The sequence below is a fragment of the Halichoeres trimaculatus genome, unplaced genomic scaffold (genome assembly GCF_033239565.1).
Source record: "Halichoeres trimaculatus isolate MK-OKI-2021-1 unplaced genomic scaffold, fHalTri1.1 fHalTri1_scaffold_9, whole genome shotgun sequence".
Classification (NCBI taxonomy): domain Eukaryota; kingdom Metazoa; phylum Chordata; class Actinopteri; order Labriformes; family Labridae; genus Halichoeres; species Halichoeres trimaculatus.
This window is the reverse complement of record NW_027437188.1, coordinates 24974342-24992853: the sequence shown is the minus strand read 5'-3', so window position 1 is coordinate 24992853 and position 18512 is coordinate 24974342. Positions and strand designations below refer to the sequence as shown.

The following is an 18512-nucleotide window of genomic DNA, read 5'->3' as shown; positions in this document are numbered from 1 at the left end:
GTAAAATCTTTAAAACCTCTGTTTTCACCCAGTTCTGGCTGCCCGTAGACATTCAGAAACGTCTATTTTCAACTAGTTTTAGCTCTCTGTATGTGTCAAGTACTGGGCCAGGCCAAAAAGCTTTTATGGATGTCACCTTACAACTACATCTGTTTGTCGCATGTACCCCCAGAGTACAACCTGACAGACATGATCTCAGTTTGTCTTTGACGACTTCAGATGCTGCTTGCTTAGTGGGAAGGAATATTTAAGTCCTCAAGGTACATCCTTTAGAGTTGGAAACCTCCTTTTTTGCCCAAAATTTGAACAACCACAAAAAATACATTAAGATCTAACAAATCAGACTGAGAATACTCCCAGGGACCTCGCAGTGACACCCTAGGAGTACACAAGCTCTCAGGGTGCGTCTTTTGGAGTTTTTGACAAATTGGAAAAAAAAGCAAAAAAACACTTATGAGGTTTGTGACTGTGACTTTAAGTGTGTTTGGATTATATCATTGGTGTGTAGTGATGTGTGTTTGGTGTGCCAGAGGTTTTCAGTATAGTGTGTTCAAGTTTTAAGTTGTGTATGTGAGAGTATTTTGGTATAGCATATGACAGTGTTCCACTACCGTTTGTTTTCAGTTGTTTTTGTGAATGAAGGGAGTTTTATCTTTATATGAAAAATCCACCTTACTGCCCCTCATAACAGTACATGTATTAAAAGGAATCACTCATCGGGGTTGGTTTGACATTTCGCTGATTAGTCTTTGCTGAGGGTTGCAGACCCCTGCCAGGAAAATATGGGCAACATATGTAGGATAGTAAAGCCAGGGGGTCAGGTAGAGGTGACGCACAGCGAAAGCTGTTTTTATTGTAACATGGGTGTTTTATGAAGCCTTTCTCTGTAGTTCCTGTGTTTTTCCAGTGTAGCGGGGGAACTATTTCCACGTAGAGAGGAGGCAGTGGCTCAGCCAAGTACAAAGAAACTAAAAAATAGCTGCACTGGAGTCAGATAAATAAATGCCTGAGGGAAATTCAGAGTCTACAGTCAAGTAAATAAAATAATCAAACATTTCCTTCAGTATTTACTTTAGGTGATCCTAAATTTTAATACCAGGATGCCTCCACTTCAACTTCATGATATGTTAAGACTTAGCTTTGTTAGAATCTACCATAGCTATATGCTACTTTTAGTGAGATGCTACTTGTAATTAACTGCAATCTGTTAAAACAGGTGAAGAATTTTCTGTTACTATCCCATTAATAAATGTACTATCCTTATCATTAAAAAAAAAAAAGATTTATGAATCTATAGTTTTAGCCCCCTGAACACAGGTGTTATTTGCTGAATATATTTTTAAATTTAAAAACTTGGCCATTTGAAGTTGACACATTAAGCTCAGGAAAATCGGTCAATATCAAACTTTTCTTTCAAAAAGTATCAGCAGGATCAATTCAACAAAGGAAACTTCAAATGTAGGTTTTACCCATATGCTGTGTCCCATACCCACACCAATGAATATAAATCAACAAACCTTTGGATAAACATTTTAAATCACACTTAAGTTTTACTATAAACATTAATTAATCAAAATGTAATATGTACCAACATGGAACCAACAGCACTCAAAATTAAAACATGAGACTGTAATTCTCCCAGCACACCAGACACCCGTCTCCGCTGTGTCTGTCAAGGTGTTCTGGTCTGGAGCGTGAAACAATTTAGAAATCAGACATCCAGCTGAGGGGGTAAAATAAAAATCAGTCTCATAAATCAGCTACTTTTAGACTCTTCTGACATCTGCAGTATTAACATGACAAGCTGAGATTCTGTACATTTGAAGACATACAAAATAACGTTTCAGTGACTGGAGACCAAAAATAAGTCATTGACAATATTAATATATTTATATTAATACCAACAAGGCTGTTATTTTTTATGTTCAACTTTAGAACATTAACCATTTGTTTAAAATTGAGGGTGGTTTCCCTCTGTGGTGGGTAGTGTTTCTTCAGGTCTTCTATCTGGTCTCCCTCATTTTCTACAACCGCCGTGGCTCAGCGTCTTTCCAGTTGCCTCCAAAACTACTCCCTTGTTTCCAGACAGACTGAAAACACGGCACTCACATGGAATGAAAAGAAAAATTCACAAGGAATCTACACAAAGAACAAAAGTCTCACTTGGCTTCGTTCTTCCCTGTATATGTATATTGAGAAAAATAGTTGTCACTAGGACCGGTTTCCCTCCCAGCTTCCATTCCAACATGTTTACTCTCAGAGAAATCATACAGAATACAGTACATCACGTTTTGTTTTACTTCACTTGAACTGCATAACGAGAGGGTGGGAAACAGAAAGAAGAATTTACCAAAGTCTAGAACTGAATATGATTCTTTGTGAATTTGCGAACTGCTTTTTTTTTTTTTTTTACTTTTTTTGAAGAGGCATCCATGACGGTTTAACAATGACTCCTCTCCATGCCTGATTTCCTCGAGTCCTCTATGCCCCAGCGGCGAGGGCCGGGGGGAAGGCAGGTGAGGGCACCGCCTTGCTTAATCGTTCTTCTTCTCCCCCTCTGATTTGTCTGTGATGGCGGCAGCTGCAGCAGGAGCAGCATTTGTCGCCTCTGTGTTGTTCTGGATGTGGTCGACTCCGCTGGTGCCAAACTCGTTGACTCTGTTTGGATCCACCCGGTAGATCCAGCGCTGGTACAGGTAGATAAAGAACACCACATCTGCAGGAGGAGAAAAACAGGCAAGACCTTTTAAATCAAGTGTTTTTTCATCAATTTACAACTACCCCAAAATGATTTAATGTCCCTGAGAGGATTTTTTAAGTGATTTTGAAAAAGTTTCACTTCTAGATATATGCCTGATCAGAATCCATGATTCAAAATGAGGCGATCAGCGCCAAAATAGGTGATCTCTAAATGCTATTTCTGTAATATGTGTGGTCAGGTAGTCGAGAGTAGACCATACTGATTTACATCACGTTGAAGTCTCTATGACAACATCACATCAGCCGACAAAGTTTGGCAGTCAGTATGTTTACATACATGGAGCAGACAAACGTCTCATTCTGTTTCAATAGGTGGCGCTGTGTCCATTTTTGATTAGCAAAGCTGCGGGCGTATCAAACTAGTTTTGGTTCATCCGCAGAGGAAGCAACATTCTGACTACAGCTGAGATGTAAGCAGCTCTGTGTTTTATTTCCTACTGAAAAGTATTTCTTGAATTTATTTTGTGCAAATGGTAAATCATCCCAGACAAACACTAGTGTCTTTGAATCCAATATTTCATCTATTAATAGCTCTCTGATCAAGTTTATGTGCAAACTGTGTTTCACTCACATTTATAAACCCAGAACATTGCTGAGGTGAGGTATCAGTGATGATTTGGTTTTCCATAAATTCTGTTAATATTCTCTAGACTGAATTTATCAGAGCTCCAAAAGAAAAAGACAATCCCACTTCTACAAAACAGAAACTATGGATTATCTTAATTAGGCTGAGTGATGCAGTAAAGAGCAACAGTTTCAGCCGCTAAATGAAAATTGCTCCTTAAACTCATTAAAACCCATATTCAGCACATCTAGGAGGGTCAGATGACCTCACATGGCCTTTTTTGGAGGCTAATTCTTTGTCAGTGAACCTCAAATAGCTCAGCTCCTCTAAAACTTTTGGTGGTGTTTCACGGTTTAGTTCATTCAAACAATACTCTGAATTAATCTTTATGCCTAAACTGGTGAAATACAGTGTGATCAGAGAAAAAGCATTTTAGGATGAGATGGAGTCAGCTAGGGCTAAATGTAGACTGAAGGTCAACGAAAAGATGCTGTGGGGGATACTGAAGCTTGATCCTGGGTTTATAAGCACTTTTGTGGTGACAGGCAATGAAAACATGTTTCAGTTGTAAAGTTTCATTCTACAGAATGTCTTTTTTTCAGACAGCCTTTTCTAAAATGAGTAAAATCCAGAAATTCTTGAAATCTATTTCATATCTAGTGCAAAAATTCACCTAGTTAAGAAATGTCTGATTTTCTGCCTGTTTTTATTGTTTCCCATAAGTACTATTGCTTTTACTAATGTTACATAAACGGTATCTTACAGTGTCAAATTGACCCAGTTTAAACTTTTACTCTCTTGAAAGCTCATCAATAAACATTTGTTGCAAATTAATACTCAATATAAATACTGACACTTCGTTGGATGGCTTGTTTAGTTTGTCTCTGTTTACTGTATCCGTCCCAAATAAATAAATAAACCATAATTTAAGTGAAACCAAGGTTTGAGTGGCTGTGATTTGAATCTGGCTTTATCTTAATCAAGCTCCCAACTCTGAATTTGCGTTCTTAGATTTTTTTCCGAACAGTTCAGTCAGATTAATTTAAATGTAAAGAGTTAAATGAGATGACAAGTAAACCCACATTAAATATATCAATAGTTATCTCCAGTAAGACGTACCATCTCTGAGGCACCCTATCCTGTACATCATGGGCATCTTGATGACAAAGGCAAAGAGGTCATCAATAAAGGTATTGAGAGCCTTGTATGTGAGCATCCTCCACGGGAGGTGGGCCACAGACTTCATTTTGTAGTTGATGAATAGCTGCGGCGTCATTGTGATGAAGCCTGAAAAAAGTAGAAACAAAAAGAAAGACATCAGTTAAGTAACAGAAACAGTTCCACCCCCAGAGGCAGTAAATGAGACAGCAAGCCAATATGAAACAGCACATTACCCAAGGTCACAGAGAATTAGACATGTAACTGTGATGCAAGTATGTCAGCATCAGCTTCATCCACTTCCATTAATAGACCTTTTAATTAAGAGAGGCAATAATATCTCTTCTTTTGCCTTCAAAAGCTTATTTACACAAACAGAAACAAACACTGCTGGAGCTGGACACAGTAATGGATTAAAAATCAATAGAACTACTAAAAATGAAGCAGAAACTGATCCAGGGAAAGGGCTGAAAGATATAGATCATTATACTATGAGATATAATCAAATCCTGTGAGTTAGGGTGATTATAATTTTTACAAGGAGAAGAGACAAAAGAATTTTAGATAAAGACACAAAACAGAAAAGTACAGCAGCAGTTCGAAATTAAAATGTTACTCTAAATAAATCCTCCACCTGAAAAAAAATGCTATAATGACTCCTTTTATTATCAAAATGTGAAATTATGTATTCAACATGAATCTCATCTGTTGGACTACTACAATTTACAGTGTTAACATTCAGTCCACTTATTTCATTGTTTCATTCATGTCAGCTACTTATTGATTTTAAAATCAATGTTTTTTCTGACTCAAAAATGCAAAACTCAGCAGAAGTCTGCATTTTATTCCTGTGAACTTCAGTGTCTCAGCTTGACTTCTTGACATCATGTTTCCTGTACATCTTAAAAGCAGCTGTTTCTGTCATAGCCCTGGAGTATGATATGATTGTATATTAAAAACAGTTAAATTACCCAGAGTTTGCACTTTTTAAATGCTTTGAATAAGACAAGCATGGGGATACTGGTTTGGCCTGGTGGTTAAATCGCAGGCCCCATGTGCAGAGGCTAATCCTCACGTAAGCAGCCCGGGTTTGACTCAACCTGTGGCCTCTTTCCAACAGTCACCCCCACTCTCTACCTATTTCTTGCTCTATCCACAGTCCTTTCCTCTCTGAATAAAGGCATAAAAGCTCGAAAATATAACCTTAAAACAATTTCACATTGATATTTTTGCTGTATCTTGTATCTCCAAAACCACTACTTTACAGATAAATGAAACAAGAAAAGAAACTTACCAAAAGTTAACAAGAAGCCGTAGAGCATACTGAGTACCCAAGAGTACCAGCCTTTGTGCTCTACATACAATAAACTGTAGACAGCGTAGCAGCCAAACAGAGGGTAGAGCAGCCACGACAGATACTTAAAGGCCATCTGATCAAAGAGGAGAAACAGAATTATCAGACACAGTAATCAAATCTTTATGTATTGGTCTCGTCTTTGATCTTTTCATGTGTATTTGGCCTGAACACAGTTGGATACAGGAACTACTGCTAACCTCGATTTATACTTAAAACGTCTGGATAGTGTCTGATCTAAGTTTAGTATTAATGTAACTTACATCATCATAGATTTTGGTTGAAGACTCCACATATGTTGACTTGTCTTTGAATACCAATCTTGGGATTACTCCTGCAATTTTGTTCTCTCTGTCAAGCTGTAAAAGCACAAACACAGGCAGTTGGTGAAATACAGCATTTAAACTATGAGAGGACACATAATAGAGACATTCAAAGGGTAAACAAAGGAGAGTAAAAATTCAGTGTATGTTAAATCAAAATACTGATAGAATAAAAAAATACGACTTACTTTGACATCCATGACCTTGGTGATTTTCCACAGGTCGATGAGAAGGCCGATGAAGACGCTGACCTGCACCACAAAGTTGGTTTCATTGTCCAGGATGTATAGCAGCACCACCAGGGACTGAAACACTCCAAATATGATGGAGCGCACTGAGAGGCCCTCTAAAGACTGTCTGCTGTTCCAGAACTGAATATCTGAGGACGAAGAGGAGACAAGATGAGGCTGAGTTTAAAACTGGATATGATTGTTACAAAGTCAACAAACTTCTGTTGCTGTGAGTTTACCATTCTTGAAGGCAAGGAACTCAAAAATGCTGTGCACAATTGAGACAACAATGGTGAGTCCCAGTAGGTATGGATTGGTTTCCAGGAGGGCCACCTACACAAAGAGAGCGGAATTTATCTCTGGGTGACACTCTTAAACATTTTGTTTTCATCCCAAAGTATGGCTGCACAAAGCTGGAAATGCCCACACAGCTGTGTGTGTTTGTGTGTGTGCGTTAATTAATCATCACCTTACTACAATAATGTGATCATGCACAACAAAACAAGCTATTCTCCTAGGTGTTTTAAAAAGTTAGATAATCATCAAAGCACAAATGGATATCAACATCTGAATCCTAAAAGCAGAGGTTAGTTTTTGCCCCAAAGCATTAAAAGGGTATCTGTACTGATACCGTTATATACATGAAACCAAATCCATTGTTTTTCCAAAGTACCCTAATCTTTCTATACAGTTCGATCTGTGTCATACTTTTCTCTCTGTGACCTTTAACCTCTTACCTTGACTGAGTCTTGGTCTTCATCAGACTGCTCGTAGGTATCCTCAGGCAGGAAGTTCCACGGAGAGCGGGCGTTTTGGGCAGCATAGAGCTGCCAGCGCCACAGGGACAGCGGACAGTAGTTGAGGCGCAGAGGGAGTGTTTTTAGGGTCTCGTTGATGGGGTAGTAGTCCTTCTGAAGGTTCCAGTAGTCATTGAAATACACTATGGGATAGTAGTCACCACTTACTGCATCAAACTTCACATCTGTGGGTAGAGAGGAAACACAGAGAGTCAGGGATGGATAGAGAGGCAACAGGAATCCTTGTTGGGATAGTATCTAGAAAACTGAGCTGTAAACTAAAAAAACAGGAACTCACGTTGGTCCAGAGGAGGAGGTACAGAGCCTTTGACCCAGGCAGTGTGGTCATCCACCATGTTGATTGTGAGGTTGGGGTGCCAGTGAGAGATGATCTCCACTGGACCGTGGCTCTCTGCCCGCTGTGAGGAAACAAAATTCATCAAATTAGTGAAGGGATGATCTTGGAATTCGTTTTTCAGATTTGAAACGAAACATGAAGAAACTGAGCGAGTCATGTTTTAATGGCTCCAACAATAATTTGATCTGTCAATGACAGGGACTCCATAAGTACACAGCATTTCACAGAGGGATAGGGATAGGTACCGAAACAGGTACCTTTAGGGTACCGACCAAATTACATCTGTAGTACTGAAAACCGATTCACGTAAAATCAAACGTCACCATGTTTTGGTACCCAAACACATCCTTGTGACTGTGAGGGAGTGAAAGAGAAGGTGATTTTCCATGCTCGATAGGAACACAGCATTTCAAGTTTATTGATCGAGAAATAAATATGTTAAATTGAAAAACTGAGATTAATTATTGAACACATTTATATTTATTATCACATAAACACACACAAAACTACCAAAAATTGGTACCACTGAGTACCAATAACGATTGCCAGGTACTGGGCATTGGTATCATATAGTTTCAAATGTGGAAGGCATCCATTCCTACTGAGGGACCTGGGGACAAATATTTTTCTGTGGCAAGGTCCTTTTTTTTTGGCCAGTGTCAAGCAATCCACTATTTAAAGAGACTAATGGCCAGAATGATCTTGCTATGCAAAGAATAAATCTACTGGTACACAACAGATACCTACACCATGAGAAAAAATCAGGTATCAATAGGTCCGAAGAACCTGTAGTATAATCCTGGGATAAGCAGGACACCGGACATTAAAAGCCAGCCTGACATTTCTCTCTGGTGATTTGGACATGTCTCAAACACACTACAAAAAATAATTAAGATCCAATTTGGTAGTGAGAAAAAAAAAGTCAATCAAAAGTAAGTACTGATCTTCTTGCCGAAATCAGGGAACTTAAGAAAAAAAACTTGGAACAGGACAAGAAAATAAACTGGTTGGAGAATCGAGTGGAGGATTTGGAGCAATATTCACGAATGAATGACATAATCATCACCGGTCTCAAAATCAAACCCAGAAGCTATACTCAAGCGGTCAGGGGTTTGGGGGCAGAGAGTGAGACTGTGCATGATGGTACTGCAGAGGAGCAGGTTACTGCTTTTCTACAGAGTAAGGATATTGCGGTTTGTAAGGAAATATTGAAGCTTGTCATTTGTTGTCAAACAGGGGAAATCAGGACAAGTCAATCATACCTTCCATAATAATAAGATTTAACAACAGAAAAAACAAAGTTGATCTGCTTAAGCAAGGAAGAAAGCTGAGGGGAACCAATGTATTTCTGAATGAACATCTTACTAAGAAAAATGCAGACATTGCAAAAAAAGCAAGACAGATGAAGAAACAGGGAAAGATCCATTCCACATGGACAGTTAATTGTAGGGTTTTTATCAAACCAAAGGGTGCTCCAGAAAATGCCAGGGGGCAATGGATCAGGAACATTGATCAACTGGAGAGTTTGGACAAAGACCTGTAACTAAGAAATACCTTATTTGATGAAACAGCTACCTCAATTCATGGAATTTTCTATAATGATAATATCAATAATAACAATATACTTTAGACTTGCTACTTTAATAGATTATTTAAAGATATCTATACTAAAGTAAATAGAATTACATTTATAGTTATTTACATGAAGTTGGGGAAAAGAAAATACAAAAAAAAACAAAAGCAAACAAAACATATAATTTTTGGGTATGTATGTGTGTATGTGTATGTATGTGTTGTGTATGTGCGTATATATGCATATATATACATGTGTATGTATGTGTGTATATGTATGTATGCATATACTGTATATGTGTATGTGGATAAGCATATATTTACATAAATAGTATAGTCAATTATGTTAGAGTTTGAAAAGGACATTGACCCTGAACAGAACTTTCTTAACAGTATTAAGTCACAAAGTAGCTACTTTACAGATCAACAGTTTAATTCAGAAATTACGCATAATCAAGGTATATCTATTATTCATTTCAACAGTAGAAGTTTATATGCAAATTTCCAGAATATTAAAGAATATTTAGGGAAATTTAAAAATCCATTTAACATCATAGCCATCTCTGAAACTTGGATTAATTTAGAGCGGGGTGATGACTTCAGCTTGTTAGGATATAATTTTCATTGTGTTAATCGGAAGGATGGGAAGGGTGGGGGAGTGGCTTTGTTTATTGACGAGTGTCTGGAATATAAGGTCCATGAAAATCTGTGTATAGTCATTGATGAGGTAATGGAATGCATCACCATAGAAGTGAATATACAAAGGGAAAAAAATATAATGGTGAACTGTTTGTACAGGAAACCAGGCAGTAATATTGATATATTTATTGCCACAATGGATAAAATATTAAGCACTATAAGAAATAAGATAAGTTATTTATGTGGAGATTTCAATATAGATTTACTTAATATCAATAAGCATAAGAAAACAGATGAATTTATTGAGTTGTTGTACAGCAAAGGTATGCATCCACTAATCACCAAACCTAGTAGGATAACGGTAGATTGTGCATCTCTTATTGATAACATTTTTACAGATAATATGGATAGCAATATTGATAATGGATTGTTAATAGCTGACATTTCAGACCACTTACCAGTGTTTGCTATTCATAAATGTGGCTTTAAGAAGGAGAGAAAGACTACGCAGATTATTTTTAAAAGGAAAAGACGTGAGGAGGATCTTGAATCATTTAAAAATGAGTTAATAAATACAAACTGGAGTAGCATATACAATGAAAATGATGTAAATATTGCCTATAACACATTTTTAGACATCTACAAGAAACTATATAATGAAAGTTGCCCGATAATGAAATATAAATACAGTAACAAATATTTGGATAAACCATGGATGACAAGGGGGATTCAGAATGCATGCAAAAAGAAGAATATGTTATATAAGCAATTTATTATACAAAGAACAAAAGAATCTGAGCAAAAATATAAGAGGTATAAAAATAAACTTATTAATATTATTAGGACAAGTAGAAAGACTTACTATGGCAAATTAATTGAAGAAAACACAAATAATATTAAAGGAATATGGAGTATATTGAATGGATTAACTAAGTCTGAAAATAAAGTGGGTCACCCAGACCACTTTATTGTAAATGGCAAAAAGGTCTATGATAAATCTAAAATAGTGGAGGGATTTAATGAATTTTTTGTTGAAGTGGGGCCAAAATTGGCAAGAGAAATTAACAGTGCTGGGCAGTCTGTTGCTGATGCAGATATCTGTATTGACAGTGTGAGGGATTCAGTATTTCTGGGAGCAGTGACGCAAAAAGAGATCATTGACACTGTTAAGTTATGTAAAAACAAATTCTCTACAGACGAAGATGGGATTGACATGTTTTTAGTTAAAGATACAATAAATTGCATCATAAATCCACTTACTTATATATTTAATTTGTCTTTCCGAACAGGAGCTTTTCCAGAAAAGATGAAAGTTGCAAAGGTCATTCCACTTTTCAAATCTGGCGATAAAGACTCATTCACCAACTATAGACCGGTCTCTCTGTTGTCACAGTTCTCAAAAGTTCTGGAAAAACTTTACAACAATAAACTGGACAAATTTATAGAAAAAAACAACATTTTAATGGAAAGTCAGTATGGGTTCAGATCAGGCAGATCCACCTCCCTGGCCTTGATGGATTTAATCGAGGAAATATCTTCCAGTCTTGATTCAAAGAAATTCACTCTTGGAATATTTGTTGATTTAAAGAAGGCGTTTGACACCATTGACCACGAGATTTTATTGAGAAAGATGGAGAAGTATGGTTTAAGGGGGGTGGCTCTAGACTGGCTGAAGAGCTACATCAGCAACAGAGTTCAGTTTGTTCAGGTGGGTCATCACAGGTCAAGTTATTTAGACATTACCTGTGGTGTCCCACAAGGGTCAGTACTGGGCCCTAAGTTGTTTATTCTATATATCAATGATATATACAAAGTGTCTGACTTATTAAAATGTATTGTGTTTGCTGATGACACCAATATTTTATGTACTGGAGATAACCTCGAGCAGCTGCTAGATATGGTCAAGAATGAATTGTGTAAACTGAAATGCTGGTTTGACAGAAACAAATTATCACTAAATGTTACTAAAACAAAATTTATGGTATTTGGGAAAAGAAAGACAGATGGTGTAATTGAGCTGACAATTGATGACATACTTATTGAAAGAGTCTATGAAAGTAAGTTCTTGGGCATTCTGGTTGACCATAAGCTGTCCTGGAAACCATACATAAAATATCTGTGCTCAAAAATATCAAGAAGTATTGGAATAATCAGCAAAACAAAATATTTACTGCCACAAAAATCTCTGCGCACCCTCTACTGCTCCATGATCTTGCCATACCTCTCCTACTGTGCTGAAGTCTGGGGTAACACATATAAGACCAATCTACAAAAGATCTGCACATTACAAAAAAGAGTTATACGGTTAATAAGTCATGCTGGGTACAGAGATCACACTAACCCTCTATTTCTACAATTAAAATTGCTAAAATTCTGTGACATAGTTAATCTGATGACTGCTCAGGTGCTATATAAAGCATTGCACAATAATTTACCCGGTAATTTACAAAAAAAATTCAAAACCAGAGAGGGGGGCTATAATCTAAGGGGTGAACATAATTTCATTTTACCAATCATTCACTCAACTCTTAAAAGTTTGTGCATTTCTGTTTGTGGAGTCAAACTCTGGAACAGACTGGATGTCACTTTAAAAATGTGCACTACCACGCAAATATTCAAACTACACTATAAAAAAGTACTACTAAACTCATACAGGTAATTTAAGATAACATGGCCTTGGATTAGAACATTGATAACTATTAACATATGTAAATAATCACAGTAAGTAATTTAAAATGTTGCTTTGAACAGATATACAATGGTGAATTTGAAAGTATTATGAGTTGGATGTTTATGAACACTGTTGTCAGCGGGTTCTGAGTTATAATTTGATATTGTATCTGTTTTGTATTGAAAGGGGCAGAACTAGATAAGCTTTTTTGCTTCATTCTGCTCCTTCTCAAACTGGTTGCTGTGCATGTGTTTGCACTCATATGTTTATTTCTTTATTTCCTTTTGTTTTCTGTTTTTTTAAAGTTTGAGATAAATAAATAAATAAAATAAAATAAAATAAATAAATGACTAACCTTGATCATTTCAGGATCTGCTTCCGTCTCTCCTGTTAGCAGATTCTTGGTTTTCAGGAACTTTCTCCGTTTGAATTTATTCAACACTAAAAGAGAAAACAGGTTAATGTCAAACATAGAAATTATTTCATACATTATCATAGCTATTAGGGCTGGACAATTAATCTGATTTTAATCGTGATTTCAATTTTGCCATCTGACAATCATAAAAACAATATAATCGAAGAAAAACAATTAATATGCCACGCAGTGTAGATGTATGCAAGTTCCTGTGCTTCATAGCTCTTCTGTGTTCCATGTGCAGCCACAGCGAGTGTGTGTGACTTATGTGTATCAATAATACTGTATGTGCCATTTGCTGGTTCTTTAAAGTTGTGTTTAAATCAGTACTGAAGTTTTTGAATAATGAATGATTGTGTATATTAATTGTGATTTCAATATCACTTAAAATAATCGGTATTCTTATTTTTACCATAATCGCCCAGCCCTAATAGCTTTCATATAATACTTTATGTGAAAATATATTTTCGAAATGGGCTTACTTCGAGTTGAATGAACTGTTGCCAGTCTGCGATACTGCCCTTTGCGTTTTGGATCTGGATGGAATCCACTTTTAGTGAAATAGACGTGCATGTAGAGCGATCCGTTCTGCTGCACTTTCTGCAGGTACACACCAGACAGGGATAATAATAATAATAATAATACACATCAATAATAAAAAGCATATCACCAGTCTTCATTCACCCATCTGCATCTGTTTCACATTTCACTCCTCTCCATCCATCCTCACCTCTGGAATGTCCATTTCCTTGTAGTGCTCATAACAGCCATCCCCATTCTCCCCTGTGTTCCAGTCTCCATAGACCAGATCCCTGTGGAACCAGAACAGGGCGTCTGTGTTGTTGAAGTCAGTGAACACCTCCTCCTGGGACACATACACGTACAGATCCTGTAGACATGGTGAGAAAATAAGAGGGGTTTATGACAGTACAGTCATGGGAGAGCAGGCGAGTCACTCAGAGAGAGGGAGATAACACTGGTTTGTTTGATACTTCAGGGATCGAGTATTTAAGAATGAACTGCTTCAATTTTTAAAAGTTTAATAAGCAGCAAGCTGAGCAGATAAAACAGCAAAGTGTTATACCATGAGGGTGTCCTTGGGGAAGAGGTTTCTGCTCGGTACTCTAGGAGCCCCAGCCGGTGTGTTAGGGTCAGGAGTGGAAGGCCCACGGCGGAACCAGCTACTGATCGCCCAGATTATGAAGATTCTGGGGGGGCAGATGCAGAGGAAAACAAACAATAAGACACTAATTCCAAGAGGTTAACAGCTGATTAAAAACAACAAAGCAAAGAAGAGCACTTGAATCATTTGGAGGTTTGTAAACCGACAAATATGTTTTATGTTTCTCAATATATAGATAAAAACTCAGCTTGTCTTGATGTCTTTAGGATTGCTGCATGAGGGTGAAACTGTGTAGAAGCTTATCTGATTGAACTCTATCCAGTAAAACAGCATTTCATTTTAACTTTTAACACACACATTTAGAGCTAAACAAATTAAGGATTTAACCTCTGGTTAACATAACAGCTTGGTGGAGAAATCAATGATCTAAAAGCCAATTCTTAACATCTGTCTTTACTTTTTTAAATTTAAATCTGCCCTAATATGTGGTTACTGTTTTATGTACACTTCTCTATGGTGGGGGTATTTTATTATTTTTTTTATTAATAATAATGATAGTGGTACAGTCATTTTTTTTCAATGTTGTTTACAAAGACAGGAATAAATCTATACTGGTATAAGAATGCATCGTATCAGCCTATACCAAAGCCCAGGTATTGGGTCCCTAGTCTTTAGAGAGAGTGTGCACATGGTTAAACATGAATTATCCCTCAATCTAAAATATTCCTGAATCTGTTCACCATGAAAATTGATTGTTCAATCACACTGAAACTGCTTGAGTTTATGAATAAATCTCTCCTGCACAAGGTTAACAATAACAAACAGGATTAAAAACACAGCCTTCAACCACCACTTCCCTGGAATGAAGTTAACCCTGAAAGACGAGTGCAGTGGGATACAGTGGATACGACTGATACACAAAGTGCACGTGACTGAAAGTTTTATGTAGGTTCATCCACCACATTGTGCTGTCAAACTGTCAAGTCTAGCAAGAAAAGTCCTACCCTGAAGGACTGTGCTGAATAACAGAAATTAGTTATTCCTACTTCTAGCTCTAACCTGCTATAATTAGTGGCAAAACAAGCTTATGGGTGAACTCTGCACATACAAACTTGCAAATTTCAATGAATCAGTGAGATTACAGCTGTAGACTGGCACTGTGGTTAAAAGGTAAATAAAACTCACCTGAAGAGGACTCCCTTAATGACTTGCCATGCATTAGGTGCTTGTTGCTGTTGCTGCTGCTGAGGGTCCTGTGCGTTTTCTGCTGTTTGCACAGCCTGGCCATCTGTTGTTGCAGCAGTTCCATTGCTGCTCACCTAAAACCAAATACACACACAAACAAACGCACACATGGTCAGTTTTGCCTAAGAAAGCCACAATGACAGAGCAGCTACAGCATTATGAGAAGACAGATGCCATCACACAGGCGGTAAAAGAAAGGGACTAATGATGTACTTCAAGTCCAGCACAGCTGTCACTGACGGAGCAAATAATCATATAGAATAATCTGTAGACAACATGTCATCCTTATCTCCTTTAAAAAAGTTAGCATATAGCCATTCTCTGAGGATTGGAAATGCAGGTGGGTGAGCAAAAACGAGGGTCATCACAAATCTGGGTATGTAATTCTGGGAAGACACATTGAGCCACATAGAGACATGACTTGAGGATACTGGGACTGAGATAGGCTATTGTTGTTTTCTTACTAGGACAGGAAGAAAAAGCTTTTTGATGTTCTGCTTTGAAAATTCTGTCACAAGTTTGCGTCAGCATGTTGATATTACTCCCTTGCCCCCTGCCTAAAGCAAGGCCACATTGTGTTGAAGTGACACAATACACAAGTGCATGCCAAGTCATGAGGCTTCCTCACTATCTAAACATCTTATCTCCCCCATTGTCATCAACACAAGAGAGACAGGGGGTTGATCTACTCTACAGAATCAAACGACATGAGTGAAACTGTTCTCTGCTTAGCGTGTTTTAACATTAACATGGGGTTTCCAAAACGCCTTAAAACAAGTGGCGAGTTTGTGATAAGCCTTTTGCCTTGACGCATTACTAACATAATATTTCAAGGCTATGAAGTGACTCAAAGCAGAGCTTGCTTCCGTGTTGTAATATCCTGCTGTGTTACAATAGGAGAAACCCCATGATCTCAGACATGGATGTGTCTCCTGGAAAGTCACGGTTAATTGGTCACTGTGTTAGTCAACAGATACAACCTCTGGGAGGCAGTTAAAGGTAATAATTTACAATCTACACACTCTGATCAAAGATTAACACTTAACCTCATTCAGTGTGGAAATGCCTTACACTGGACTGTCAATGAATGTGTGTGTGTTTAAGATGGGGAGGCTAATGTATGGTAATCTTTACGATAGAAACACAAGACCAGGTTTATTGAACAGGAAGGAAAGATTTTAAATGATTCAGTTGTTTGAAGTCATCAATTAGAACAAGAAAAAATAAAAATATCTTTTTTTTAAGATGGGAATTTGAAATCATTCGTCATGCTGTGCTTGGACTACTACAGTTAAGGTTTAACTTGACAAAAAGTTAAATGAAAACTGAGAAAAATAAAGGTACTTGAAGGCACTTGAAGTTTCACCTTATCAAATACTATCAAATAATCACAAAGCAGCAGGCCTTTAGCGCAACATCAACTGTTTCTTCTACATTCATAACCAAACCAATACATTTTATGGCATTAGACACGCCAAGTTCACTTTGTTTCATTGCCCTAGTTTCTGTATTTGTGCAATGCCACAGACATAAGTCATAAACGTTGCACATCTTTCATTCTTTATAATAATCTTTCTTGATGTGTTTAAATTGTTTAGACAAATTTCACCACTGATATTTTGTTTTAGTCTTTTTTTTAAGATTGCGGTAAAAAACTGTAGGATAAAATATGGATGCAAATAACAGACATAATTATTCAGATCCAAAAATTCAAGTTGAAAAATTCAGATTGCAACATCCAGGCTATCCAGGACAGGAATCGGAATATTTTGGATTTTCTAATAATAATGTTTCTTATTTGCTTCCATGATAAAGCATTTCTGCCATCTAAACAACAAAGATTAGTAGCCAGAGTCGCGACTGTTGCTTTAACCCAGATTGTTGTAGTGGACTTAAAGGAATCTGGAAGGACTTCTGGGATTTTTTGGGAGATTGTCAGGGATTAATCTTTGCTGAGCTTTCTGACTTCACTGCTCTACAAATGCATGGTGGCTGAGTACTCTAGATTTAAGTGGAGCCATAAAGTGAAATAAACTGAAGTTACAACTCGTACTAATAGTATTAATACATTAAACATGAAATGGCAGAAATACAAATGAATATATCAAATAGTAGTTACTTGCGACAGTTTTTAAATGTTCCTAATCAGTTATAAGCAGTGTTTTGTTAACAAAAATGTTCTAGTTTGCTGAGCCAAGTGCTTCAGATTGAGCACATGGCAGAACAGGGGTTTCCCTATAGAGGTTTATGATCCACTGGTATCTTGTGATATGCATTTGCCCTTCCGGAAACAGTTACAAGCTGGTTCTATTCCGGTCGAACTATCTCCAATTAACATCTACGGTAAATTTAGAGAGCATGATAACCGGCCTGGTAGAACTTCCTGACAACTATACCTGATTTACTTTACCTGTCCGTGTTAAAATGAGCTTCTGAGTAAACCCTTGAGATCATTTCAAAGATGACAATAAGACAAACTTTTCTCTACTGTGAAGGAAAACAAGGGATCGGTAGGAACATTTTCGAAGGGTTAAGATATTGTCTGAAATCAGATTTTGCCTGCGCTATTTAGTCAAGCCAAGCTGCGTTGCTCAGGTTCAGGCCTTGTGATAACGTTAGCAAACTGACTCACTGCAGCAGTCAGCTGGCTCACTCTCACACAGAAAAAGTCAACTGGATATCTGTTCACTCCTGTTTAACAGTGTGTCTCCAGGTGAGATTCATCACCATTCCCACTCCTTTCATCTGTTTGGTAACAGACAGAATTTCTCAATGGGCTGGAGGGGGTCGTTTTGAAACCAACCGGCACTGACAACGTCACTGGAGCTCATGTACCGTTCTGTAACACGTTTCAGTTTTGACATTATCAAACATCACGATTAAAAAAACCATAAGGCACTCTTTCCTTGGACTGTAGACTAAACACGGTAATAAACGTGTCATTCATTTTACCTCGCCGTTGCTCACGGTAGCTTTGGTCGCTTCGCTCTCCTGCGTCGCCATCTTTCCTTTTCTCTGTCGCGCACACACCACACTGCTAGAAGGGAAACTCCGTTCTGTCTCGCGAGAGTTCAGATGCATGTCATAGGAGTGACGCGCATCTTCAGAGGAACGATACATAATCTGGGGGTGAGCAGCTCCACAAATTCAGGTCACATGCTCTTTTGGCATGAAAATTATGGTTTTTAAATAACATAATTCCACTCAACTGTAGGAATAGAAACAATGAATATATTTTTTAAAGTAATAAGTCAAATTTTCCGTCAAAGTTGGGTTGGTTAGTTGAGTTTATACAGGCTCTA

At 37.4% G+C, this 18512-nt stretch overlaps 1 protein-coding gene across 1 annotated transcript; it reads right to left on the bottom strand.

Moving 5' to 3' along the window:
- Positions 1-1296: 1296 nt before the first annotated feature.
- Positions 1297-18303, bottom strand: clptm1 (CLPTM1 regulator of GABA type A receptor forward trafficking). The gene is made up of 14 exons (XM_074678799.1): positions 18163-18303; positions 15151-15284; positions 13927-14050; positions 13573-13731; positions 13325-13442; positions 12783-12868; positions 7486-7606; positions 7128-7372; positions 6630-6723; positions 6349-6539; positions 6101-6196; positions 5778-5913; positions 4445-4612; positions 1297-2716 (listed from the first exon to the last, which is right to left on the bottom strand). The coding sequence occupies exons 1-14, from the start codon at positions 18289-18291 to the stop codon at positions 2535-2537; spliced, it is 1983 nt and encodes a 660-aa protein (XP_074534900.1). The 5' UTR covers positions 18292-18303; the 3' UTR covers positions 1297-2534.
- Positions 18304-18512: the final 209 nt, after the last annotated feature.